Raw genomic sequence first — 26,397 nt, 5'->3', positions numbered from 1 at the left:
ATCTTTGTTTAATTGTGGCTTAGTTTCGTTGAGTCGTCTCTCAATTGGAAGGTCAAAGGTTTGATCCCCAGCTCTTACACCATGTCCGGTGTGCACTTAAGTAAGACACTTGGCCTCAAGTTGCTCCCGCTGCTTGCTCAGCATCGTCTGGTCTCACTACATAGCCTTGTGTAGGTGTGACGTGATGTAAAAAATCACTTTGAGTTGTCAGAAGACAACAAAAGCGCTTTATATGGTGAAGTTTATTTACCATATACTCTTTATTAAATAACGTAAAAATCTCAAAGCTCAACCTACTCCTTATGTTGGATAGTTTAGTTTGAAAATGTGTGACTTATAGATTCATCAGTTTGTTTATCACTTTAAGATTTCAGCTGGTAAACATGGAACCCAATAATATATAGCAGAGAAATAAAAATGAAAAACAATTGTTTAAACTAGACAGCTTTGTATTTTTCATGAAGAGGGATGAATAATGCATCAATAACAATCAGCTCATTGTAATGGCAACAAAGTAGAACATCCTTCCTGTCTTGACTTTTTTCTTTGGAAAGAGATATTTAAGAGTTTCACTTAACTTGCAGAATGTAACAGACATAACATGTTTTGTCAAACAGGTACCAGAGGCAGGTAAACCACAGAGGTGCATATGGGCCCAGACCGGGAGCTCAGAAAGGAGTGTAATGGGGCGTTCAGGTGTGCCTCGTACACTTGACTGTCACATTTTGAAGTCAATATACTGTATATCAAAGTTGTGGTTAGTTATAGTCTTGGTTTGAACTTCAAAGCTGTGGGTGAAAGTAATGATAGCACGTCTCGATAATCAAACATTGTCGAAACGTGTAGCTAATTTCTAAAATTAGCGTCTTAAGAAATTGTACGTTTTTATGTTTTATAATGTTTACTTTTAACCTGGCTTGTAATGTGTCCTTAGTTTTTTTTTTTTTTTAAAAAGGCGTCCATAAATAAAATGTATTATTATAAATACAGAGTCTTCACATATCAGACACCACCTTGAAGGCACCACGTGGCCCCCTTGTCGTCAGTGCGTGATATCCTTCCGCCGGAGAGAAGCGCGCGGCCCTTTCCCTCCCGACAGCACAGGATGCAAACGGGCGGCGGTGAAGCTACTAGACGTTACTCTGCGCCACGGCCGTTTATATTTTCCTCTACATCCGTGTGAAAAAAAACACGAAGCCTGTATCTGGAGGAGGGAGGGGGAACTACTAACGCCTCTTTTTTTATCACCGTCTGAACCCGCCTTGTGGCTGGCTGGCATCGACTGAGCTTCGTGGAAGAAATATAATCCGCTGTGTGGTGTGTGTGCGCTGCGCGGCAACCGAAACTATCGAGCTCGCGACCCGTGTGAAGACGAGAGAGGCGGCCCGGTGGACGGAATGGAGCTCATCACTATCCTCGAAAAAACCGTCTCTCCAGGTAAACTCCCAGCACTGTATACTTGAATCTTCACCTGCCATGGAGGGGGTTAAATTGCTTTTAAAGGCGGTGTTTCGGGGGTGTTAGCGAGGTGGCGGTTAGCTCCCGTGAGCCGGTGAAAGTTTGAAGAAGGGAGGAGGGAAATGCCTCGCGAGCTAGTCATGCTAAGCCGGCCTCAGTCACTGTGTATAAAACGCTGGTGACTTAGCACTCTAACAGGCGTGTTAGTAAGATCTGTTTATGCATTTAACCTACCAATGTGTATATGTGAGCTGTAAACACGATGTCATACCTTTTTGTAATGCAGACGCAGCGCATTTTGGGGGAGCTAATCTAACAGTAGCCAGTTAGCAGAGCCGACCCTGCCCATGCCTGACTTAGCAACTCGGCTAGTTTGTTGCTCACATTAGCTTGTATCATTCAAACTATCGGCCCCTTCTTTACACGCATGGTAGTACTAACATTACTTTAAGAGCCGCGGATGAGATGTACAACTTTTCCGTGTTGTCATATCAGTGATGTGACAGAGTTGGCGCTCTTTATCAGGTTTAGCATTTCTCGGGAAAACTTTTTTATTTCTCTGTCACTTCGAACGCTGGCTAACGTTAGCATGCTAGCCGAGGCTTCCCTTGCCTCTCACGCACGTTGGAGCCTCGCCGTGTTTCCTCCGGCATGCTGCCCCCGGATCATCAGTGAAATTACACTTGTTTATTATTATCAGTGAACAATAAACAGTAACACTTTTGTTTTTATGTGGGTCAGAATAGCTGCTCAAACCTGTTTATCAATCCGGGTTATGGCTGATATCAGCAACTTCCTACAGATGTCGTGTGTTAGCCTTCCGGCTAACCATATCTGTCAGCTAATGGGCTAACGTTGCATTGAATAACCCAATCTCCCCCTCCTCTCCCCGCTTTCTCCGCAGATCGGAATGAACTGGAGGCGGCACAGAAGTTTCTGGAGCAGGCGGCTATAGAGAACCTGGTTAGTATGGGGTTTCATTTGGTGCTGGTGTTTGCAGAGTCAATGTGTAGGGTGGAGGGACAGAGGCTAACTGACCTGCTGCTAAAGACTAGCTGCAGCATGGATGGAGCTCAGGACAGCTGGAGCCCGCCCGGCTTCTCCTCTACTGCTACCCCTCCTCATCCCTCCTCCTCTTCTTCTTCCCTCCCCATTCTCCAACACATTGACACAAACAGGCAGCTCGCACGCTCCAGCATTTCATGGAGACAGCACCCATCTGATGTGGGGGAAGGCTGCAGATCATTGAGATGATAGATAGATAGATTATTGATCCCAAGGGTAATTCAAGACATCCAGTAGTAGTATGCAAGACATGCAGGACACAACACATTAGATACAATAAACCGCTGCTGTCCTCCCTCCCTTCTGTATATAATAAACCAGGAAAAACATTTAGAAGCCCTCCTATATGACTAAGAATAATCAAATTAAACCTGTGCTATTAAAATACACTTGTAGTTCAGGAAGCTCAGAAACAAATTGCTTACCTTCTAGAAGTTTGTGTTTATGCATGTAGAGTGGTGTTTGGTTAAATTATCAGGAGTAATCTTAATGATTTTTAAAGGTTATTTCACCCAATGTACACTATAGTGTCTTTAACCTGCAGTGCTTCACTGCTCTCTTAGATTTTGAGGGCATAAAAGGAAAGACATAGTTAACCATTTATTTCATAGTTACCACATGTAACTCTGTCACAGAGCTGCAATGTAAATCACTTCCACATTTAGTAACGCCACATTTATGCTTAAGAACTTTAAACATGCTTATTTTTCCAAAATGACTAAGGACCCTTTGTCCTGTAAAATGAGGCATTTATGGACACAGCATTAAGGGGACACAATGAACATGCTGTATCTTCCTCTCATGTCATTGACGTGCTAAATTATGAGTAAACAGGAAGAAGCATCCCCACTCATCACATAACTTGTTATAAGGTTAGGATTCCTTCTGTGTTGTTTTTTTTTAGTTATTACCAGCAGCTGAATAATCTGCTTGGTATTTTCCTCTCAAAACCAGTAATAGAAAATAACAGTTTGATCAGGGTTTCTCCAGGGTAATGTAGCAGGACTTCCAGGCTTGTGAGCTGAGCTAATGCTAACTTTTGTCCAACCAAGGCCTTCCTCCAAATACTAAAACAGTCACACTGTATAGTTTGAAGACTTAAAGCTTGTAGAAATCACTTGTCATGATTAAAAATTAGGCCCTAATGTGGTACTTGTGAGAAAACGATGAAATTGCAGGTAAAACAGGTGAAAGGTTAAACTGTTCTTGGCTCAAAAGGGAGGTTGGAAGAATACATTCTGGCAAATCTGTTTTGATAAAGAAAATCCAGATTTTGAAGCAGTTCTCTGTGCAGCAGCTTTCGTTTAATAGACATTTTCAGTGGCTTCAATGTTTCAATCAGTGATTATTCGCATTAGGGTTGTGATGTTAACCGGTATCACCTGCTTAAAGGTATTTGTAATTATGCCTTCGTATCAAGTTCAAGATGTTTAAAAGGAGTGGCTGTAAAGACTAGAACAGCAGACTCTCTGATTGTACTTTAGTTAATGCTTGAATGATCAACAGTACATTTCCGCCAAATCTTTCAAAATAGAAGTCCTCCCTTTTCAAGTGGTTCAGATGCTTTTATGATGAAGTCATATCAGGAAACGCGGTGTTTCTGGCAGCAGATTACAACAACTCTGCAGGAGAGAAACGAAACTTTAAACCACACAGATTCAGTGAGAAACTCCCGAGATCTAAAAGAAGAATGACTTTTAAAAACATATTTCTCTGGTCTAGTGCACAGAAACAAGTGAGTTTTACCTTCAAACATGCTGCTTTTAGAGGAAGAAAGGGGATTCTTAGTGTGAATGTTTATATGTGCAGTCTCTTATGTTTTTGTGATAATGTAATATAATCCCTTTTTCTGAAAGACCCTAAACATGATTTAAATCAGAGGTCACATCTCCCACCTCTAAGTCGTGTATTTTTCACGGTAAAAAAAAGGAGTGCCATCCTTCAGCCTGACATTCACCTGTGTTGTCTGTTCGCTGTGATGGTGACTTGACATATACAATCAGCTCATGGGAGCCTTTTCTTTCCACAGAAGTTGATGGTAACATTTGAATCTTCAGTCACCATTTTCAGTATTAGCAGGCCCAATCTTCTTTACTCTGGTATCATTATGGTGTGACGCAAGATTGCTGGTTTCCCCTTTAAGCGCATCTGGTCAAGAATTGAAGTGGTACATTTTTGATATGCAAGTTTAAACCCACTGACTTTTAGTGTATGTAAAAAATATATATATACACACACACACACTTTCAGGCATGCCTTTGTTGCAGCTGTCACATTGCATCTGTTGTTGTAGCCTAACACACATGAGCAGGTCTGCAAGTAGCGAAACAATATTGTACATTGAGATCATCAACAATGACTACTCTAGTAATCGCACTCGTCTCTAATGGCACATCCAACTTCAACATGAAGAGTTAAGGAGAAAAGACTCAAGGTCACATTTCACAGTTACTATTTTACACACCCTTCAGAGCCCCAGGTGCATTGTGGGACATAGTGGATCCAGGTTGCGACTGGATGAGGTCGTCAGGAGTGTGACGACAACTTGAAGCCTTAGACACCGTGAGAAATGTAGATTACATGTCTGTCCAATCAAGACGCAGCAGGAAGATGAACAGATGTAAAATGTATATAAGACAGAAGTGAATAGGAGGTGAGGTGTTAGTCAGGGCTGTGTTTATTTCAGTTCTGTGTGGTGTTGGTGTGAAGAGCTCTTCTGTCAGACTGACGGGGGTGCAGAGGAAGATGTTGATGGTCGGATGTGGGGGGGGAAACGCCTCCTTTCTGTAGTCCGTGTTGTGCAGAGTCATGGTGAAACAGAGAGCATGATGGGACATTCACTGTGAGGATGCAGCACTCTGTGTATAACCTCAGCAACATTGATCCCAGCTGAAAGCTCTTTCAATTTAATTGAAGAAAGGTTTTATCCGTAGATGTGTTGTAAATTATGTATCATGAATCTGACCAATGAGGTCAGAAATGCATCCAGGAAGTGAGTCGGTATAAAATCAGCTCGGATCTTAAAGCAGCCACAAACAGAACAGATTGTCCTCCACCGCTTTGTCTCATGATTGGAGGCTTCAGATCAGTCTGCACAAACGGTGGGTGACAAAATAAACTTTGAGGCATGGAAGCATTCAGCAGCAACATGTTACTGTAAAAGATCAACGTTATTCATACAGCATGTAGTGCGTGTTTGGTCGATGAAGAGAAATCATGCACCACTCTGACAGTGTGATGGATAACCAACCACAACATCTGAGACCAACACGTCCACAGCTACAGTTTAGTTTGAGTTAATAACTGTTGATTACTGATCAAAAACTTTAGAACACATTTTCTTCACTTTCACCAAATTCAGCTTGTGTCCTTTTATTTTTTCATCTCTTATCATAGACTCAATCTCAGTTTGTTCTTACCATAATGCTCTTTAAAAAACCCATTTCATCCTGTCAGTTTTTATTTTATAAAGCATATTTTCGAAGATGCTCTTCAAATAAATTTGAATATTTAGTTTTAGTTTTTCTAATCTGTAGTCAACGTTCGACCCATCAGAATGCGTGTGTAGGTTAACATTTCTCTGAGCACTTTCAGGAAGTGTTTTTAAACTCTTCTTGAGTTCTGATTGAAGTTTTTAAAGTCTTAAACCAGCAGGAGGATCGGTCTCATTAGATTTTGAGTAACTCCTGAAGTCAGAGAAAAGAGGTTCTAACTGTGCTGTCTGCTCTCATCTCGTTGTCCACAGCCAACATTCCTGGTCGAGCTGTCGAAAGTGTTGGCGAACCCGGGGAACACTCAGGTAGCTCGCGTTGCGGCAGGTCTCCAGGTGAAGAACTCCCTGACCTCCAAAGACCCCGACGTAAAGACACAGTACCAGCAGCGATGGCTGGCCATCGACGCCAACGCTCGCCGCGAGATCAAGAACTACGTAAGCTCATCCACACGTGCCTTTTATCCATCCGACATGTCAACAGTATATCTAACGCCCGTGCGTCCCTGCAGGTTTTACAGACTCTAGGTACGGAGACGTACCGACCCAGCTCGGCATCGCAGTGCGTCGCCGGGATCGCCTGCGCAGAGATTCCCGTTAACCAGTGGCCTGAGCTGATCCCGCAGCTGGTTGCAAATGTCACTGACCCATCAAGCACTGAACACATGAAGGAGTCCACGCTGGAGGCCATCGGCTACATCTGCCAGGATATAGTGAGTGATCACACACACTCAAGGAAACATGTATTCATACAGCACGTAGTGTGTTTGGTCGATGAAGAGAAATCATGCACCACTCTGACAGTGTGATGGATCACCAACCACAACATCTGAGACCAACACGTCCACAGCTACAGTTTTGAATGGCAGCTGTTTACTCCTGCCCCCCTCATGACATGTTAGCAGGGATGTGATTATTTTTCCGTCTTTGTGATCCGTGAGCCAATCACAACCCTGCTGTTTTCCACTTTTCTGCGAGCCAATCACAGCTCTGATAATAAACCACGTTTCCTCCAGGACCCGGAACAGCTGCAAGAGAACGCCAACCAGATCCTAACGGCCATCATCCAGGGCATGAGGAAGGAGGAGCCAAGCAACAATGTGAAGCTGGCCGCTACCAACGCCCTGCTCAACTCCCTGGAGTTTACCAGAGCCAATTTTGACAAGGAGGTAAACTCTCAAACACGCACGCACACACTCTACACATTTTTATCAGCTTCAATTCCTAATTCAATAACATGGAATATCAAAACACTCCCAGGCACCCAAAGTTGTGTAATTATCAACTTTTCGTATCTCACCTCAACATTTCTATCACAGAAATGAAAACCACTGTATTTGACCTTCTGTAAAAAAAATAATTAAAGAAATCTACAATAATAAAGGTTTGTGCAGAGGTACAGATGTGTGCTGTGAAACAATCGGTTTTACATTGGGTTGACAAAAAAGTAACCACCGTTAATTTTTGCCAATATTCAATTGAAGTAAAAGATCGACGTTATTCATACAGCACGTAGTGCGTGTTTGGTCGATGAAGAGAAATCATGCACCACTCTGACAGTGTGATGGATAACCAACCACAACATCTGAGACCAACACGTCCACAGCTACGACTATTCATTTTCATTTGAATCACAACACGAGCTTTAAGTTGGCCTGAAATCCAAAATGAACTTTGAAAACCAGAAATGATGCTGTCTTAGCTCTAACGCCCTCTGCCTGTGTGTTTCAGACGGAGAGACACTTCATCATGCAGGTGGTGTGTGAAGCCACACAGTGTCCCGACACCAGAGTAAGTGATCGAACAAACTCAGTGAGTCCTGGCTTTGATTTAAACGTCTGATTCAGTCAAATGTTTCTTCTCTGGGTGTCGTTTGATGTGTGTTGTGTTTTTTGTCTTCAGGTTCGTGTGGCCGCTTTACAGAACCTGGTGAAGATCATGTCTCTGTATTATCAGTACATGGAGACGTACATGGGTCCAGCTCTTTTCGCGGTAAGATCATGGTCATATATGGCTGCTTTGATAAGTGTAAAAAAACGGATAACCTATATTTATATTAATCAATAAGTATTCCTGTCAGACATCACTGACGATCTCAAAAGTGTCTGACATGATTCAAAGTGTTTGTTTTTTTTTCTTATTGAATCTATACAGTAAAAAGTACTTTAGATTTTTTGTTTTTAGCTTGAAGTGAAGCTGATTTTTAAATGTGCTTGTTTTCAGCAGTGCCTCTCTTCTTACTCTTTCACCTCTTCCTCCTCTCAGATCACCATTGAGGCGATGAAGAGCGACATTGACGAGGTGGCCCTACAGGGAATCGAGTTCTGGTCCAACGTCTGTGACGAGGAGATGGACCTGGCCATCGAGGCCTCGGAGGTCCGTGTCTGCTGACTACATCGATTTTGACCTTTTTTAAAAAAAAAAAATGTTTTATTAGTAAATATGATGTGACTGTGTTTGATTGGTCTTGTCCAATCACAGGCCTCGGAGCAGGGACGCCCGCCAGAGCACACCAGTAAATTCTATGCTAAAGGAGCCCTGCAGTACCTGGTCCCAATCCTGACCCAGACCCTCACCAAGCAGGTAACACAGCAAAGATAAGAGGACGTAGGACTGTGTTCATCCTGGACTTCACTTATTTGGACTCGGTCACAAACAAAGTTACGCTGTGTTCAAATGTGCAGGACGAGAATGACGATGACGACGACTGGAACCCGTGTAAGGCAGCCGGCGTGTGTCTGATGCTTCTTGCCACTTGCTGCGAGGACGACGTGGTTCCTCACGTTCTGCCCTTCATCAAAGAACACATCAAAAGCCCAGACTGGCGCTACAGAGACGCCTCCGTCATGGCCTTCGGATCCATCCTGGAGGGACCTGAACTCAACCAGCTGAAACCGCTCGTCATACAGGTCAGTCATTTCGGAAGGAAAAAAAACCCCCCCTGTCATACAGGAAGGTTGTGATGAGTACTGAGTCTGTTTCCTGCCCTCCCTCCACAGGCGATGCCGACGCTGATCGAGCTCATGAAGGACCCCAGCGTGGTGGTGAGGGACACCACGGCGTGGACCGTCGGGAGGATCTGTGAGCTGCTGCCTGAAGCTGCCATCAACGACGTGTACCTGGCCCCTCTGCTGCAGTGCCTGATCGAGGGTCTGGGGGCCGAGCCCAGAGTGGCCTCCAACGTGTGCTGGGTAAGACCCGGGTGCTATGATGGGCTGTACTTTTGATCTTCTTTTAAAACGTGTTTGTTTTGTGGCTCCTATGATTTTTTTGGAATTATTTGTTTGAAAATGGTGGAGAAGTGATTAATGAGCATTTGTCAGCTGATTGATTGAAAAATTATCATGGGAAAGAGGAAGTACTCCTTCTTTTTGAGACTGAGCACAAACTGAAGTTAGATTTGAAGCTTGATCCAAAGACGGCTGGACTGGAGAACAGGAACTTCAAGATCTTCCACCTCTCCTCTGAAAGGATTCTTCAGATCTGGTGAAAACCCAGTGACATCAACGACCCACAGACTACTGGGGTAAAGACTCTGCAGTTTGGAACTGCAGAAACCTTTCAGAGGAGCGGTAAAACGCCTCAAGATCTTCAACCCGTCCAGTTGCCTTTGGATCAAGCTTTGAATTAACCGTGACCTGTCGGACTGAGAACCTGCACGGAGCACACAATTTAAAGTGGAAAGAGCTGAACGGACTTCTGTTTTTGTTTCTGTCAGGCTTTCTCCTCTCTGGCCGAAGCCGCGTATGAAGCCACAGATGCTGCAGAAGACCAGGAGGAGCCGAGCACCTACTGCCTGTCCTCCTCATTTGAGATCATCGTCCAGAAACTACTCGAGACCACAGACAGGTAGAGGAACAAGTCCTGTTCTTTGAGGGGATTTTTCAGATTTTGGGGTCCAGGATGAGATGGTTGTTCTGTTTGCTAAACTAAAGCGGGGACAAATAAACGCAGTTCAGGAGCATCTGATCCAAAAAAAACAGGCTGCTTCATCTGGCTGCACTCAGATATGAGCGTCTGAATGATGTAATGAAACTGTAAGAGGCGCGCACTGTTAGCATGCTATTTTACAAATTTTCTCCACCAACCATTAAATAATGAAACAGATATTTTCTCCCTCTAAATTTTGACTCAATAAATAAAGACACCTTTCTGTGCTCTTACAGTCTGCAGGGGGTTTCTTTATTCATATCTGAGCTTCACGCCTTTACATCCATATGAATGTGGAGCTGGTCATTGAGTACCTGCTCCTGATGATGCGTTTCCTGTTTCAGACCCGATGGTCATCAAAACAATCTTCGCTCCGCTGCCTACGAGGCTCTGATGGAGATTGTGAAGAACAGCGCCAAGGACTGTTACCCAGCCGTGCAGAAAACAACTCTGGTCATCATGGAGAGGCTGCAGCAGGTCCTGCAGATGGAGGTGAGACAGCAGGGGGCAGTAGAGAGTGGGACAGGTCATTACTTGTTAGAAGACTTTGAACTGTATCAGCTTTAAATAAATAATAAAAACAGTGTTTACTTCACCATGATGATGCCACTTCCTGTGTCTCCAGTCTCACATCCAGAGCACCTCCGACAGAATCCAGTTCAACGACCTGCAGTCGCTGCTGTGTGCCACTCTACAGGTGAGACCCCTGAGCTGTCAATCAAACACCGTCCATCTCTGCATTGTGTTAGAGCTCTAGCGTGACAGTCTCACTCCCTCCTTGTCGCAGAATGTCCTCCGCAAGGTGCAGCATCAGGACGCCCTGCAGATCTCGGACGTGGTCATGGCGTCTCTGCTGCGGATGTTTCAGAGCACAGCCGGGTCTGGAGGCGTTCAGGAGGACGCTCTGATGGCCGTGTCCACGCTGGTCGAAGGTACACATTTTAAACACGCACACACACGCAGAACCATCAGACCGGCGTGGACAGTGTGTGTCAGTGGAGGCTGAAGTTGTTGTTTTGTTTCAGTTCTGGGCAGCGACTTTCAGAAGTACATGGAACCCTTCAAGCCTTTCCTGGGAATCGGACTGAAGAACTACGCCGAGTATCAGGTGAGTCTACGTTACTTTCTGTGCTCCAGTTCATCTGGTCCAGGCTTTACGTTCACACATCATACAAACCCGCTTCCAACGGACTGAACGCCAAAGCGGCCCGACAGGAAAAAGTTTGTGAAGTTTTATTTCTAAATATTATGATTTAAACTCCTGATTTAAGTACACACCTCATACTCAACCATATGTCCAGCTTCACTTCTTCGTCACCCTGCTGACTGCTTTCTGGTCAGTTTAGAGCAGAGGTGTCGAACTCCAGTCCTGGAGGGCCGGCTTCCTCAGACTGTTGTCTCCCTGCCCCAACGCAGCTGAATCCAATAAGCGACTAGTTACCAGACTTCTGCAGAGCTTGATGACGACATGTTGGTTTAAAGCAGGTGTGTTGGAGCAGGCAGACATCTAAAAGTCTCGGGTATCTGGCCCTCGTGGACTGGAGTTGGACACCCCTGGTTTAGAGCAAAGAAATTGTTTGTTTGAAATTGTCTGCTTTAAATTATGATCTGCAGTGATGAAACGGAACGTCTTCAACCTGAACTTTTTCTCAACACTATGCATGAAAGGAAACGCACAGAGCTATTTGCACTCTGAAAAGTGGGACTTGGCGTGCACCCGTTGTGAGACCTTTCAGTAAGCTGTGTTAATATTCAAACGACTGAACTGAGAACATGTTTGCAGGTGTGTCTGGCAGCGGTCGGTCTGGTGTGCGACCTGTGCAGAGCTCTGATGACGAACATCCTGCCTTACTGTGACGAGATCATGCAGCTGCTGCTGGAGAACCTCGGGGTGAGGACGACTAAGCAGTCCTGTCTCTCTCTTTTCACTATGAACGTGTGTTTGGTCTGTGATGATAAACATGCACCACGCTGAAAGTGTGATGTCAACACCAACCACATGAATCTGAGACCTGACGATCTGTCTTTACCTGCATGATTCTGTCTTCCCCCTCTGATTTATTTTTTCTCTCTGTACATCGTTGTCGAGCTATGCTAGCAGGAACCCGCTGTGCTAACGTGTTTCTGTCTGTGTTCAGAATGAGAATGTCCATCGGTCGGTGAAGCCCCAGATCCTCTCTGCATTCGGCGACATCGCCCTGGCAATCGGAGGAGAGTTCAAGAAATACTTGGAGATCGTCCTGGACACCCTGCAGCAGGCATCACAGGCACAGGTTGACAAGGTAAACACAAGCAGGTCATTTAGGTTCTTCTATAGGATTTAAGAAGGGTCTAATTGGTTATTTAACAGATTAGTGCTTTGACTGACATTCTTCTTCACTCTGTATCTGAGGCTAATCCAAACACTCATGATCGAGTTTGTTTTCCTTTTGTGCGCAGACGGACTACGACATGGTGGACTATCTTAACGAGTTGAGGGAGGGCTGTCTGGAGGCGTACACTGGGATCATCCAGGGCCTGAAGGGGGACCAAGAGAACGTGCACCGTAAGTGTGTGTACACACACACACACACACACACACACACACACACACACACACACAGTGTCAAGTGACGTCGGTTCCTCCTCCTGTTTGAAGTCCTTCAGGAGGATTTTACGACGTCACAGAGTAACTTGGGTCTTTTTCACCCAGTGAGCTTCAGCTGTAACCCAGCAACACTCAAAGCTTCCTGGTTTTGCGAGACCCGACATATTCATCAAAACGTTAATGAATGTTAACCAAATATTACAAATAAACGTAACCACACAAAATGCCATTTTCTCCTTCTTTGTTCTCTCCCTCTCTAACCTCAACTCTTTCCCATTCTGTCCACATGCTGGTCCCTCTTTTTTTTATATTTATCTTCTGTTTGTAACTTCCTGTCCTCCTCCCCCTTTCTCTCCCATCTGTAGCTGATGTGATGTTGGTTCAGCCTCGGGTGGAGTTCATCCTCTCCTTCATCCACCACATAGCCGAGGATGAGGATCACTCTGATGGAGTCGTGGCAAACGCTGCAGGACTCATCGGGTAAGGAAGGGAAAGTTGGGGAGTGTTGATTGTCAGATTGTGTTTGAACTGGTCGAGACAATCAAGACATTTGTTTTTCTCGATTTCAGATCTGTGTGAAAATAATCTGTTGTTTTCTTGTTTGTTTTTGTCTGGGTCTTCAGCGATCTGTGCACGGCGTTCGGTAAAGATGTGATGAAGCTAGTGGAGGTTCGTCCGCTCATCAACGACCTGTTGACGGAGGGTCGACGCTCCAAAACCAACAAGACCAAGACGCTGGCCACCTGGGCCACCAAGGAGCTCCGCAAGCTCAAGAGCCAGGCCTGGTATGATTGAGCACGCACACACACACACACACACACACACGCATAATAACATTAGACTAACCAAGTATAAACACTTCAGTTTTCTTTGGTCTGTGAAGAGAAATCATGCACCACTCTGAAAGTGTGATGTACATACAACCACAACATCTGAGACCAACACTAAGACATCATCTGATGTGTGATCCAATCATCACGTGTTTTAAATCAGTTAGTTGATTCACTCTTTCTTTTGATTAGAGGGTCTGACTGCTGACTTCTCCTTCTTCTGCCAGATTGTTGCCGGTTGGGGAAAGAGAGATTTTTGAGAGATCGACATCAGTGAACAATGAGGACAAACTGCCCCACTGGAAAAAACTCTTCTGTCTTTGTGTCGAGCGTCCGGTCGAAGCAGAAGTGAGACGAAGTGTGAGCTGAGTGAGTGTCTGTGTGTGAGAGAGAGAGAGAGATACGTGTGAGCGAGCGAGCGAGAGACGATGACATCACACCACCTTCAGTTCCAGCAGGCGACACCCCCCCCCTCCTTTTTCCTGGACGGCCTGTGGACTGGACTTTGACTCCCCCCTTCTTCTAATTCCCCAAAATCAAAACAAACAAACTCACCCTCCAGCCCTCCCCCTCCTCCTCTTCCCTCAAACCACCTCTCTCGCTGTAGCCGGGCTCTCCAACGACATCACGATGACGTCACTGACCCGCCGCCGCCCCCAGAGCCAGGGGGAGGGGGGGAGGAGGGGAAATAGATAATAAATTAAAAAAACACGACGAGAAAATAAAAGACTTTTGTGGAATCAAAGCTACAAAGCGAGCGGACTCTGTGGACTTCTGTGGAAACTTTAGATTTTGGTTGCTCTTATTATTATTTTTTCTTCTTTTTCTTCCTGCGAGCACTCAAAATGGCGATGGAGATCTGACGAACACCTCCACCTGCTCAGTCTCCGGTGCTCAATGCTCTTATCCAAACAACAGCACTAAATTCCTTCAACGCAAAAGTCAAAACCGACGAGGAATCCTCCGAGGAGCGAGTGCCAAATGGAATAGTTTAGCGGAAATAAAGCGCGCGGTGTGAGCTGCTGGTGAAGCGTTTCAGTCTTTATTTCCCTGCTGCACTTGGTTTGGGATCAGGTCACTCACCGTTTTTGCTTCTTTAAAAAAAAATTCAGAGAATTGAAGACATTTGTATGAGGTTATATTTTTCCATTGCTATGATGAAAATAAAGTAAAAAACAATAAAATGATATGAAACATTCCCCAAGCAGTTCTGGTGATTTGGCTCTTCTTGTCATCTGTGGGACTTGTGGACTCAAACCTTTTGGACTGATTGGAAGCTGAACATTGACCGCTGCCCACCGACGGTTTGTTTACGCCACAAAGAAACTGTTTTTTTTTTTTTTTGTTTTTTTTTTTAAATCACTTCCTGGCTTGTTTGTTCGCAGCAGCTCAGCTCCCCGCTGACGGGGAGTTCTTTCAGGACGTTGAGTTTGTAATTTGGGTGATAATCCGAGAAAGCTGCGAGCACGCTCACTACCGTCTGTCGCCTTCACTCCGGGGTCGGATCACTTCTCCTTCACTCATTGATGACAAAAAGTCTAATCAGGAAACAAAAACTCAAATATGATTTTTCTCTGGAAGTGAAGTGTTTCCAGCCTCGGAGGACTTTTTTTTTTTTTTTTTTTTGTTCTCTTTGGGTAGAGGTGCGGCAGCCGTAGGGAGGACGTACTTCCTGTGTTGAAATGAATGAACCTGGCAACTCGATTACTGAATTGTGAATCATTTAAAGCCAATCTGCTTTTTATTTCATATTCAACTTTAGTGAACTAATAAAGTCTATATTGTACTGAACCATTGACTGCTACTTCTTCTGACTACACAGATACTCTCACCTAACAACAAAACACAAAAACACCTGACAAGTGTCAGTTTATATCAGGATTTTTGTTTTTTTTGTTTTTCTTCTGTTTAAAACCACCACCCTTGTCTTTTAAACCTGTGGGTGATTTGGATTTCTGTGATTCAACATGTTGCGTATAAAGTGACCTGAAAAATTTATGCAAAAAAAAAAATCCTTTTAACCTGGCCAGAGGTGGGACTATTCAGGCTTAGTTTTTACTGTACAGATGTTTGACTGCAATTTCTCTTATTACAAAGCATTATTGGCTGCATGCATTAACTGTTATCTCCACAAATCAAAGCTATTTTTTTTAGATATGTTTATTCCAGTTTACTTCTGGAGAACTTATTTTTCCTTGTTGCTACTTGTATATAAATATGGATTTGTTTATCTCATTAAGTCAAAATAACCTATGATGGGTTTTTTAAGTAATAATACAGCAGAAACTGCTTTAAACTGCACTAATTGATACATGAATGGTCTATTAACAGTTCATGTGACTGAGGCTTTGGACTGAAAATCCTTAAGGGTCTCAACGTGGGTTCGTGACGTCATGACGTGACTTCTGCTCTTCAGCGAGTTGTCATGTAGACCCCCAACTTCAACAGAGCTTGGATCCTGAGTTCCCAGTCAGTAATATTAATAAAGGATCAAACTATTTGTATAAACATTTCAATGTAAGGGTAACTGCTTAGAAAACTGTTCATCCTGCTTATTTTAATCATTTCTTTTAATTATATCAATGTAATGTTATTATATTACAGTTGTAACAAATGAGCTACCTCCAGTAGTCTTAATACAATAATCTATATATATAAAAGACATGAAATACTGTAAAATAAAAAATAATATAAATAATTTAGTTTTAACTAGTCTTCATAAAACAAACCGTAAATAATCGCTTAGAAGAGATGCTGGTTATTTTTTACGTTTTACTATAAGACAAATAAAAGGATCAATCAGAGCTGTCAGTGTGTGTTCGTTTGTGATCACATGCACGCGCATATGCACGCGCAGAGAGAGAGAGAGAGAGAGAGAGAGAACCCCGGTAGTGACTGAAGCTCTCCGCTACTGGGAGGTGTTTCGCAGATGGGGGTTTCGGGTTCGGGGTCCACTGAGCCTCTGTTTATCAATCAGCACTGATCGATTATTGATGCCACCGCTGCGCAGCCGCCCCCCCGCGCGCCCCCTCCGTCGTCATCCTCCATCACATCCATGTTCTCTCACCGGAGGATGAGTCGGTAGGTAGCTAACAGTGAGAGCTAACGTTACCGAGTCGGCTGCAGCACCGGGCGGGTTTTTCTCATGTCTCTTCATGTTCTGACGTCGTTCCGAGGAGCCGTTACCGTCACGAGCCGGTCCGGAGCGGCTGGTGGGTCCGTGCTCGGTGGGGAGCCCCGTTAGCGGGGAGGATGCCGCAGCTAGCCGTCGTTAGCTCCGCAGCTGTTTATTTATCTCGCTGTTATGTAAGTGCGGAGCGCGTTTAGCCTCCGAGCTAACGGTTAGCTAACGGTTAGCCTGTCAGCATGAATGACGCGCAGCAAGACCTGTCTCCAGACTTCGTCCTGATGCGGCTCGTGTCCGCGGCCGAGTATGACAGGCTGGACGAGCCCGACGACCTGATGTCCGGAGGCGGCGGGGGCGGTGGCTTCGGGCCCGTTAAGTCCGTGCTGGGTCACCACGGCGGCGGCTTTGATCTGGACCCGAGCGGCCCCTCGCCAGGCCTCGGCTCGGCCTCACCGCACTACAGCTCGCCGCTTCCCGGGAAAGGCGAGCTGGACGGCGGGCTGATGCTGACGCAGGCCCCGCCGGGATCTGACGCTCCGCTGTCCCCTCCGCCCTCGGAAGACTTCGCTGTGGCGGCCCAGAGGTTTGTGGACTACCCGGTGCAGCACGGCTCGGCGGGGCACGGGTCGAGGGCTCAGTTGATGGTGTTCCAGAACCTGCTGCGGTCCGGAGACCGAATTCTGGAGTGTGGACTTGAGCAGCCACCCCCAGGGTTTCTCCAGGAGGAGGCAGAGAAGCAGAGACAGCAGCTGGACCCTGTATCCGGTCCTTGTCCGGGTAGCACAACAGCTGGTCCCGGGCCTGGAGGTGGCAGGGACCAGAACTCACACTGCACCCCCTCTGCAGAGGAAAACCTGCAGCCACAGATCCTCCAGTGGCGCCCGGTCCTCAGACTGTCGAAGGGAACTGATGGATCTCAGATATCACAGGGCGACCCAGCTCTGGACCCTGAGCCTGGGTCAGCCCTGTGCCACCGACACCGTCTGCTGACCGACAGACTGGCTAAATGGCCCCCCGGCCTGCTAGACCAAGCACTCCGTCTGGGCCTGCTAGACCCCAGGAAGACCTGCTCCTCTGGGGGGGAAGACCCAGTCCTGGCTCTGGCCCGGAGGCTCGGCCAGCTAAGTGAGGGAAGGGAGGGAGGTGGAGGAGGTGGGGGATGCTCATGTCACAGTGTGCTGGCCTCTGGTACGGGGGGTGAGGACCCGAGTGAGACCAGTGATGCCTTACTGGTCCTGGAGGGTTTGGGGTCTGAAGAGGTTGGTGGACTGCAGGAGGGAGGGGACGGGGACTTTGGGGATACTGAGAAAGTAGAGAGGATGGGGATTGGAGGGGGGACACCTGTGGAGGCGGGGTCTGTGTTCTCCAGTGGGACGCTGAGCGGTCTGATGCGGCAGGTCCACAGGCTGGCAGAGGAGGCGGGGGTCTGCACTGATCAGTCCTGCAGATCCTCACTTGCAGTCCTGGGTGCTGCGGTGTCCCTCCCAACCTGTGTAGATCCCCGGCCCATCAACCCGGCTGGCTCCTACCCCCCTCTCCACACACAGCCCGCCCAGGCTGCAGCAACCCTCAGCGGTCTCCACGTGTCCCCCGAATCGCCGCTGACTTCCAGCCTCACCCCAAGCCCCCGCCCCACCCACCAGCACCAGTCCCGCTCCCAGCCCCAAAGCCGCGCCACCACTCCCAAACTTGGATTGGCCTTGGGTGGAACGGGCCGCTGCGCCTCCCCCCTGGTGGTCCTCGAAGGGGAGGGGGAGAAGACGCCACGGGGGAAGTCCAGGAAAGGAGGATCCCTAAAGGTCCGGCTCAGTAAGCTGTTCCGGACCAAGAGCTCCAGCGGGGGTTCAGGGGGGCTGCTGGACAAGAGGCCGTCCCTGGCGTCGTCCACTTCGTCAGGGGGGAGTCTGCTGGACGTGTGGGGGTCGACCTGCAGCACAGCCGAGCCGGACAGCAGCAGGTACAAACGAATCAATGATTATTTTCTTCATCCATTGATTCATGGTTCAGATCAGACCGGATGGGGAGAAAACCACACCACAGACCAATCCGAATGTTTTCTGAAATTAAGCCAATTGTTCCTGTGTTTGTTTGTTGTTGTTGTTTTTTTTGTTGAAGATTACTTCAACTTTATTTGTGCTTGAAGATTTTGCAGCAACCATTAAAAAGACAGCAGATTATAAATCACAGTGACTCAGAAACAAACAGACAGTAACTGACCCGTACAGTTAAAATAATAACGTAAAGTAATCTGTGGTCACCTCCCATTAAGAGCAGATCTACACTGGACTCTTTATTATATTAAACAATACGACCCAACATGAATCCACCATGTTCAGACGGAAACCTTGAACCGAAGCAGACGTCTGCTGAGAGCGGATGAGCCACAGAGAGAAGAAAAGGCAGAGACTAGTTTGTCTGAATGTTTGGTACTTTCCTTCTTGTTTTGATGCCACGTGTTCTAAAAAACAATCAAACTTTCAAAAAGTCCCTGAAAGCTTAAAAAAACCTTCAGTCACATCTGATCTGTAGAGGATGAGCAGCTTCCATTCATGTTCAAATCAATTACGAGTGATGTAGAACGGGAACAGGCTGCACAAATACTTTGTCAACACGAGGTTGAGTAAAAAAATCCAAAGTTCATTGTTAGCTTTTTAATGAGCATTAGCATCAAATACATTTTTAAAGTCTGAAATAAAACAAGCGAAGCCGTCAGTCAGACTAAAACGGACTAATGTGACGACAGACTCTCTCTGTGGATTAGAAACTTTGCTCAGAGTGAGCGCTCCTCTCTCTGTTAACATCTTTTCTTCAGCCAGCTGTCAGTGGTGTGATTGGTCAGAAACGGGGCTGATGTAAAAGGAGTGAGGGTCATCAGCAGGCACACAAACATTAACAAACACACATTAGATTCAACGACGACCGAGAACTTTAATGTGTGAATGTCTGTTTACATCACAGCTTCCCAGTTTTCATTTTTATTCTTCCTCTCCTTCCTCCTTTTTCCTTCCCTCAGTCTTCTTCCTCATATTTCTTGTCACTCTCCTCACTTTCCTCCTCCTCCTGATCTTCTCTCTCTTCCTCACACATCCTCTTCTTTTCTTCTTCTTCTCTCTGTTGTTATTGTTAATGTTTGATCCGACGTTTGTGATTGGAGGTCCTTTAGGTTTCCTCAGGTGTTTGTCAGGTGCCTGAGACGGACGCTCTGATTGGTTCAGGTTTAGATGTCCCATCGGTGACGATGATTAAGTTCAACTCTGTTATTTTTGTCTCCCTCAGGCTGCAGGTCAGACCTCACAGTGCCTTCTCTCCGGTGCCATTCACTCCTGCTTTCACCGGTAAGAACGATGTGTGTGTGTGTGTGTGTGTGTGTGTGTGTGTGTGTGTGTGTTTGAATAAAACGGAAGTCATGTGAGCAGGGAAGATCTTCCAGCAGCAGGTGAACCTCGAGACTTCTTCTTCTGTGGTTTTAGACTTCTTCTTCTTCTTCTTCTTCTTCTGTGGTTTTAGACTTCTTCTTCTGTGGTTTTAGACTTCTTCTTTTGTCAAACTCTAATACTTTACATTTTCACTTCTTTGCTCTAACACCTGTTTCCTGTGTGTGTGTGTGTGTGTGTGTGTTTGTGTGTGTGTCCAGGTGAGACGGTGTCTCTGGTTGATGTGGATATTTCTCGAAGGGGTTTGAACCCCCTTCACCCCCCTACGCCTCCCCCCCCACCCAGACGGAGCCTCAGTCTGCTTGGTACTTTTTTTCTTCTTCTACTCTTTTTCCTGTCCGTGTCATTTCCTGCTTCCCCCTCCTCTTCGTCTCAGGTGTGTTCTCAGGAGTGAATCGTTCTCTCTCTCTCTCTCTCTCTCTCTCTCTCTCTGTCTCTCTCTCTCTCTCTCTCTCCTGCAGATGATTTCGGGGCTCCTCCTCAACAGCAGGGTCAGTTTGGTGAGCGCAGTGTGGGGGCCTCCATGCAGTCTCTGCCACCCAGACCGATGGCCCTGCCTCCCTCTCTGAGCACCATTCAACACAGCCTGAGCCTCAACGGTGAGACACACACACACACACACACACACACACACACACACACACACACACATTATGGCTACGCTTTAAGCGGATGAGAACTTGTTGAAGATCGTTTATGATGTGAGGAGTGCAGATCATGTAAGATTAGTGCGAGCACTGTGGCTCGTTTCATAAATCTACTTTGTCATGTACAACTTGCAAACACGTCCATCGATGCAGATGGTACAAAATTGATATTTCCACAAATGCTGTGATGGCAGTTTTGAAAGAGACATCAGTGGCGGTGCAGTTCACAATAAAGCCATTAGGAGGCAGCAGAAGCTAAACTACATGATGCAGTGTGTTTTAGACCAAAACAAACAAAGCGTGGAGGAGAAACTAAAAAAGTGAAAGCAAAGTTCAGGGGAGCTTTTTGAATTTTTTTTGCAAACAGGAAGTTGTACATGAGTCATGCAGTAAGCAAGCTCTGCATGAACAAGCTCCTGAAGCAACGCAGCCAGCCGCTGTGTTTACATGGTGAGTTGGTAGCTACAACGGATTGGCTCGCTCTGCAGGGCGGCCCCGAGCGAGAGTGAGGGACGCTTTCAGGTCCGGATTTATCTTCAACTTGTAAACGGCGCTCAGAAGATCACAAGAGCTCCTTTTATGCTTTATTGGTAAAGACTCGCACACGTGCGCTGTAGTTGATAGGAAGGTGTCAGACAGCTGCTTAATCATTCTCAGATGGTCGCTGATGTGTTCAGAGAATCCAGGGGTCTGCTGCATGAGCCACTGAGGGGCCCTTACAAAAACAGATTGAATCAGTGTATCTTAAACTTCTTCTGCAGACACAATGTATTTGATGAGCTGTAGCTAACTTTAGCTTCCCTCGTTCTGTCTCCTCCTCTCTGAAACAAACTGACTTGGTCATTAAAATAGTGAGTAAACAGTGAGCTGTCTAAACTCACACTAATGTGTGTCTCTTCTCTTCAGACACCTTCCTGAGAGGTTTACCCAGACCCATCCCTCTGCGTCCCAACGGCCAGCAGCTCCCGCCCCGACTGGCCCCTCGCTGCCCCCTCAGTCGACCCGATGCCGGTAGCTTCGCCACGAGCCTCCGAGAGCTGGAGAAGGTGGGGGCGGGGCCAAAGTCCATTGACTCGTCATTTATTGCTTTTATAAACTTTATCAATGTGCTGAAGAGATGACACTCATACGTGTGTGTGTGTGTGTGCGTGCGTGACACAGTGCGGCTGGTACTGGGGACCGATGAACTGGGAGGATGCAGAGATGAAGCTGAAGGGGAAACCAGACGGGTCGTTTCTGGTTCGGGACAGTTCGGACCCACGATACATTCTGAGTCTGAGCTTCAGGTCGCAGGGAGTCACACACCACACGCGCATGGAGCACTACAGAGGTAACACACACACACACACACACACACTCGGACACACTCGGACACACTCGGACACACTCGGACACACTCGGACACATGATTAATAAACACATCAATAACTGAGGATTCAGATTTAAAGTTATAGTCAACATAATCTAGTTACAAAAACCTCAAAGCAATAAGTGGAAATCATGAAGAAGTTGCATCAATTAAAATGTATGAAAGACTGAGCTGATCTAATAAAGTGGCTTTTTTGTTTTTGTGCATCAAAATGTCTAAAACTGAAAGAAATAATAAACAGAAATTAAATTAAGAAAATTGAAAATGTGACAAATTTTTTTGTATAGAATACAATCCATTGTAATTGTGGGAACATTATTTTCTTTCCAAATACTACATTACCCATAAGCCTTAGCTTCTGTTTTTATGTTGTTGGGTATTTGTCCAAATGTGACCTGAAGGTTTAAACAGTTTAACCCATGTCATTATCTGGATGTGAAGCTCTGTGATTGGTTGTTTTGTTTTGTGTGAAATGCACTCTGGGAGTTGTAGTGAACTTTACTTGTTATCTTTTTATTTACTGTAGGTGTTTGAATTTATACAACAGACCAACACAGATATTACATTTGAGTCTTTGTGGTCAGTTATTTAAATGTAAACACATTTTGATATGTATTGATCTGGTTTAAAGCTCTTTGTTTTCTCTCTCTCTCTCCTGCAGGGACGTTCAGTCTGTGGTGTCATCCGAAGTTTGAGGATCGATGTCACTCTGTGGTCGAGTTTATAGAAAGAGCCATCATGCACTCAAAGAACGGAAAATTTCTCTACTTCCTGCGCTCCAGAGTCCCCGGTAACCACGGCCTCCACCTGTGTGCCTCTATTTATCAATCTGCATCCACCCGTCTGTCTCCACCACGTTTACTCGTCTGTCTGCATCTTCACCTGTCTCTCCCTCCGTCTGCATTCACCCATTCAAATATCCCTCCATCTTTTTCTTTATTCATGACTGTCTCCCTTTTTTTTCTTTGTCATGTTGTAAACGCTCTCGTACCAATAAAGTTTTCTCGCTGCTCTCCAGGTCTGCCCCCGACCCCGGTCCAGCTCCTGTACCCGGTCTCCAGGTTCAGCAGTGTGAAGTCTCTGCAGCATCTTTGTCGCTTCTGTATCAGACAGCTGGTCCGCATCGACCACATCCAGGAGCTGCCGCTGCCCACGTGAGTTCAACAACTGAACCCTTTAAAACAACAACAAAAAAACCTATTTATTAACCTGTTTATATTTTGAAACCAGAAAGAGAACGACAACACATCAAATATTTAATAGTTTCACTTTAATTTGAGGAATTAAGGAAGGACAACTGTTTGGAGTTGAATCTATTTTTGTTATTTTGAAGAAACAGGAACTGAAAAAAGTCCTGATGAAACTAAAACTTCTGTTACCATGATATTCCTTCTGCTGATGTGTTTCACCTCTTTAAATAAAGTCAGACTTTGTTGCGAGCAGAACAGCTTCTATATTACGGTCCTCATCGGGACTTGATGTGGCGTCCTTACAGACTGAGTCAGACGTGTTTCTGTCGTCCTGTTTGTTCTCTGTACGTACACTGAGCACTTTGTGGTCTCTCTCTTCAGGCCTCTGATCTCGTACCTGAGGAAGTTTTACTACTACGACCCTGAGGAGGAGATCAGCCCCCCCCTGAAGGAGAGGGGGGCGGAGCCAAGCAGCCAGCCGGGGGTCCCGTCTCAAACGTAGCACTGGAGGCTAAGAGGACCACGTGAGTCTCTTGGAACTGATATAAGATTGATCCTGAATGTGAATCTGATAGAAACATGAACCCTGTCGGGATGTGAGGATTTACATCTTCAGTCAAGTGTTGAGCTGAGAGCTTCAGACAGGAAGTCAAACATGTTTGTCACATTTCTGTGAACAGCGTAGCCTCACAGAGGAAGACGAGGATGACCTTTCTTACCTTGTTTCCTTTCTTTTCCCCTCCAGTCTTTTTCCTTTCCCTGATTTTTCTGCGTTTTATTTTGGACACTCGATCACTGAAGGACGTTCAAACATTCAAACTGGACTCAGAGTGCAGCCAATCAGCTCTCTTTGCTCGGTCCTGTATCCAGGCGGGTTTCAGATGATCCGCCCTCCTCTGAGCGCACAGATGAGTTCACGGAGAGTCGACAGAGGAGGGACAGGGGATGTGGAGACTCCGCCTCTCAAATGATGTCATCACTGAGCAGCTGGACTAATGGACACGTGACATCACTGTTAGCAAAGACGCTAAATCGCTCAAAAACAACAAAAACAAAACAAAGAACCTCGGCGAGAGGAGACACTTCTAGTCGCCTCTGGGATCCTTTACTGTCCCGACACACACCTGAAGATTTCCAACCTGCTGCGACCTACACTGTAAAAAGTACACCGTGACACCGGGGGTCTTTCTCAGAGCAGAAGCTGGTTCACTTCCACCGATCGAGTTGATTCAAAACTCCAGGAAGCAGCGAACATGTCATATGATTCAACAGATCAAATACCTTCTAACCTTTTCAAATGCACCGTGTTTAAATCGTCATCCACACCAAGCTGGGACACGAGTCAGCTCCTGGTGCATTGTGGGTAAAATGGGCCAAACAGATGTGGACACTTCTGTGTCTTTATTTTATCTGTCAAATCAGAATACATTCAAGAAAATCTAACTTAAGTTTATCTTTAAAAATAGATTTTCGAACAAAACCAACACAGCAATTAAAAAAAAAAGTTAAAAAGTAATAATTAACGTGATTCAACAACACTTTGCTCTGTCCATCTGAGAGTTATGCTTCTGAAGGTGACGTGTGTTTGAAGCTTCTTCTACCTGGGAGGCTGCCTAAGCTACACTCTGCTGCCCCACCTTTAAGGCTTCACGATTCAATATGTGAACACAAGTTTAAAACATCCCAAACGAAATATTTGAATTGGGAAAAAGCACTTTGCATCAGTAGTGCTCATCAATCTGTTTTTGAATCTCTTTGAGTTAAGTTTAGCTTTGAGCTGTTTTCTGGTGGACTTCAGATAAAGACACAAAGGTGAACCCGGACTCTTGACCTCCAGCAGACGACACTGCAGACTGAGAAAGCCCCCGTCTGTGCACACCTCAGATCCAAATGTTGGAAGCTCACTTTGAGTCACTTTGAGTTTTTTTTTGTTTTATTGAGAATGTTATTTATTACCATGCTGCTGAATGCACCATTAAAGGTACTTCCATGTTATTTAGAGCTGAGTTTGGTATGTTGGAATAGAAGTTTCCTGACGATAGAAACTCTGGCGTGTTGAATTCGAACACGGCAGAGTTTTTCAGGTGTGTTTACATGTTGTTTCTTTGGCCTGCTTGAAACCTGATCCACGGAGTTCGTCCGACCCAAGTCGTACGTTTTGTTCAGACCAAAAAGCTAAGGCTGATTTTTTTTTCGCACTTTACGATTCCTTACAAGCTCAGTCAAAAGGATGCACCCCAACCACATGGTGTTGAGATTTTTGATGCATCTGTAAAGATGAATATTTGTTGCTCATGTTCTTCAAATGTTAACGGAGCTGCAGACAAGTTCACACGTGATGCAAAAAAAAAAAAAAAAAAAAAAAAAGTTATGTGCTTCACTTTTGGTCTAAACTTTACAGCTGCTGGTTCAGTACAGGTTTGGGTCTCCTGCAGAGCTCTTAATTCTACTGTGACATTTTAGCCTCGAATCTTAAAACACACAAACTAAAGAACAGGCGTTCATGTGTTAATTTGTTTTGGGGTTTTTTTGGTCCTGCTTAGTGATGAAGTAAAACGGGCCACAGATCGATGAGTGTGAGATGACTGTTGTGTTTTCTGTTTTGTTTCCTGAACTTTTTGTGATGTATTTGTACTGGGAAAAAAAATCACTGCACTGTCTAAGAAAGACCAAAAACTGGGGGGAAAAAAAAAAAATAAAAAATCAATGTTGGAGACAACCACTGGATCCCAGAGGCGACCGGCCGCACCGACGGCAACATTACCAAAAAACAAAAAACAGTAGAAGAAGAAGGCTTACGACGAAGACTACTGAACTGCATTTCACTGGAACAAGCTGGTGTTTGGATGAACTGGAGTTTAATGGATTCAGACACTGAGGGAGTTTTGTCCCAGCAGACACTGGGAACACTGGAGCTGGGACGTGAGCGCCCTGTGGGGACACTTCCATGATGTCAAAACAGAGATGGGGGAGGGACGGGGCACAAATACGTCTGAATGCTGCACACCGAAGGACTGCTGAAAGGAAGCGTGTGTGCAGGGAAACTATAAAGTAGTAATCTGTCATTTTTGTGCAGTCACCTGTTAATAAAACAGTGTGGGCGGGGCTTATACTGGTCCTCTTTATTGGTTCAGGCTCCGTAAACTCAGGAGTCATGATCTCATTGGCTTACACTCTAAAGAGATCAAGATAAAGGTTTATTGACAAAGGCTTCACCATCTGCTTTTGGCATAAGGTAACTCAAGAACTTTATTTTGGCCACAATTTAAA

General features: G+C 45.6%; 2 protein-coding genes across 4 annotated transcripts; both read left to right on the top strand.

The window, feature by feature from the left end:
* The first annotated feature begins 1,028 nt into the window (after positions 1–1,028).
* kpnb1 (karyopherin (importin) beta 1) lies at positions 1,029–14,559 on the top strand. 2 transcript variants are annotated; one of them, XM_079365721.1, is made up of 22 exons: positions 1,029–1,437; positions 2,363–2,421; positions 6,269–6,451; positions 6,526–6,726; positions 7,030–7,182; positions 7,745–7,804; positions 7,916–8,005; positions 8,279–8,389; positions 8,495–8,596; positions 8,698–8,922; positions 9,013–9,204; positions 9,732–9,862; positions 10,288–10,435; positions 10,569–10,640; positions 10,731–10,875; positions 10,969–11,051; positions 11,727–11,834; positions 12,082–12,225; positions 12,383–12,488; positions 12,896–13,010; positions 13,154–13,315; positions 13,588–14,559. In XM_079365721.1, coding segments are annotated over exons 1-22 (2,631 nt in total). In that variant the 5' UTR covers positions 1,029–1,397; the 3' UTR covers positions 13,589–14,559. The 2 variants fall into 2 exon arrangements, with proteins under 2 accessions (XP_079221847.1, XP_079221846.1); XM_079365720.1 differs by having other exon boundaries at positions 7,745–7,825.
* A 1,573-nt stretch (positions 14,560–16,132) lies between these two features.
* Positions 16,133–25,807, top strand: LOC306837868 (uncharacterized protein). Of its 2 annotated transcripts, XM_079365717.1 has the most exons (10): positions 16,133–18,444; positions 19,764–19,822; positions 20,122–20,226; positions 20,383–20,520; positions 21,475–21,614; positions 21,730–21,898; positions 22,599–22,727; positions 22,956–23,091; positions 23,509–23,651; positions 23,873–25,807. In XM_079365717.1, exons 1-9 carry the CDS (start codon positions 16,727–16,729, stop codon positions 23,627–23,629), a joined length of 2,715 nt encoding a protein of 904 aa, XP_079221843.1. In that variant the 5' UTR covers positions 16,133–16,726; the 3' UTR covers positions 23,630–23,651; positions 23,873–25,807. The 2 variants fall into 2 exon arrangements, with proteins under 2 accessions (XP_079221843.1, XP_079221844.1); XM_079365718.1 differs by lacking the exon at positions 20,122–20,226.
* The last annotated feature ends 590 nt before the right edge of the window (positions 25,808–26,397 follow it).

Source organism: Symphodus melops, assembly GCF_947650265.1.
Source record: "Symphodus melops genome assembly, chromosome: 17".
NCBI lineage: Eukaryota > Metazoa > Chordata > Actinopteri > Labriformes > Labridae > Symphodus > Symphodus melops.
This window is presented reverse-complemented; position numbering and strand designations above follow the sequence as displayed.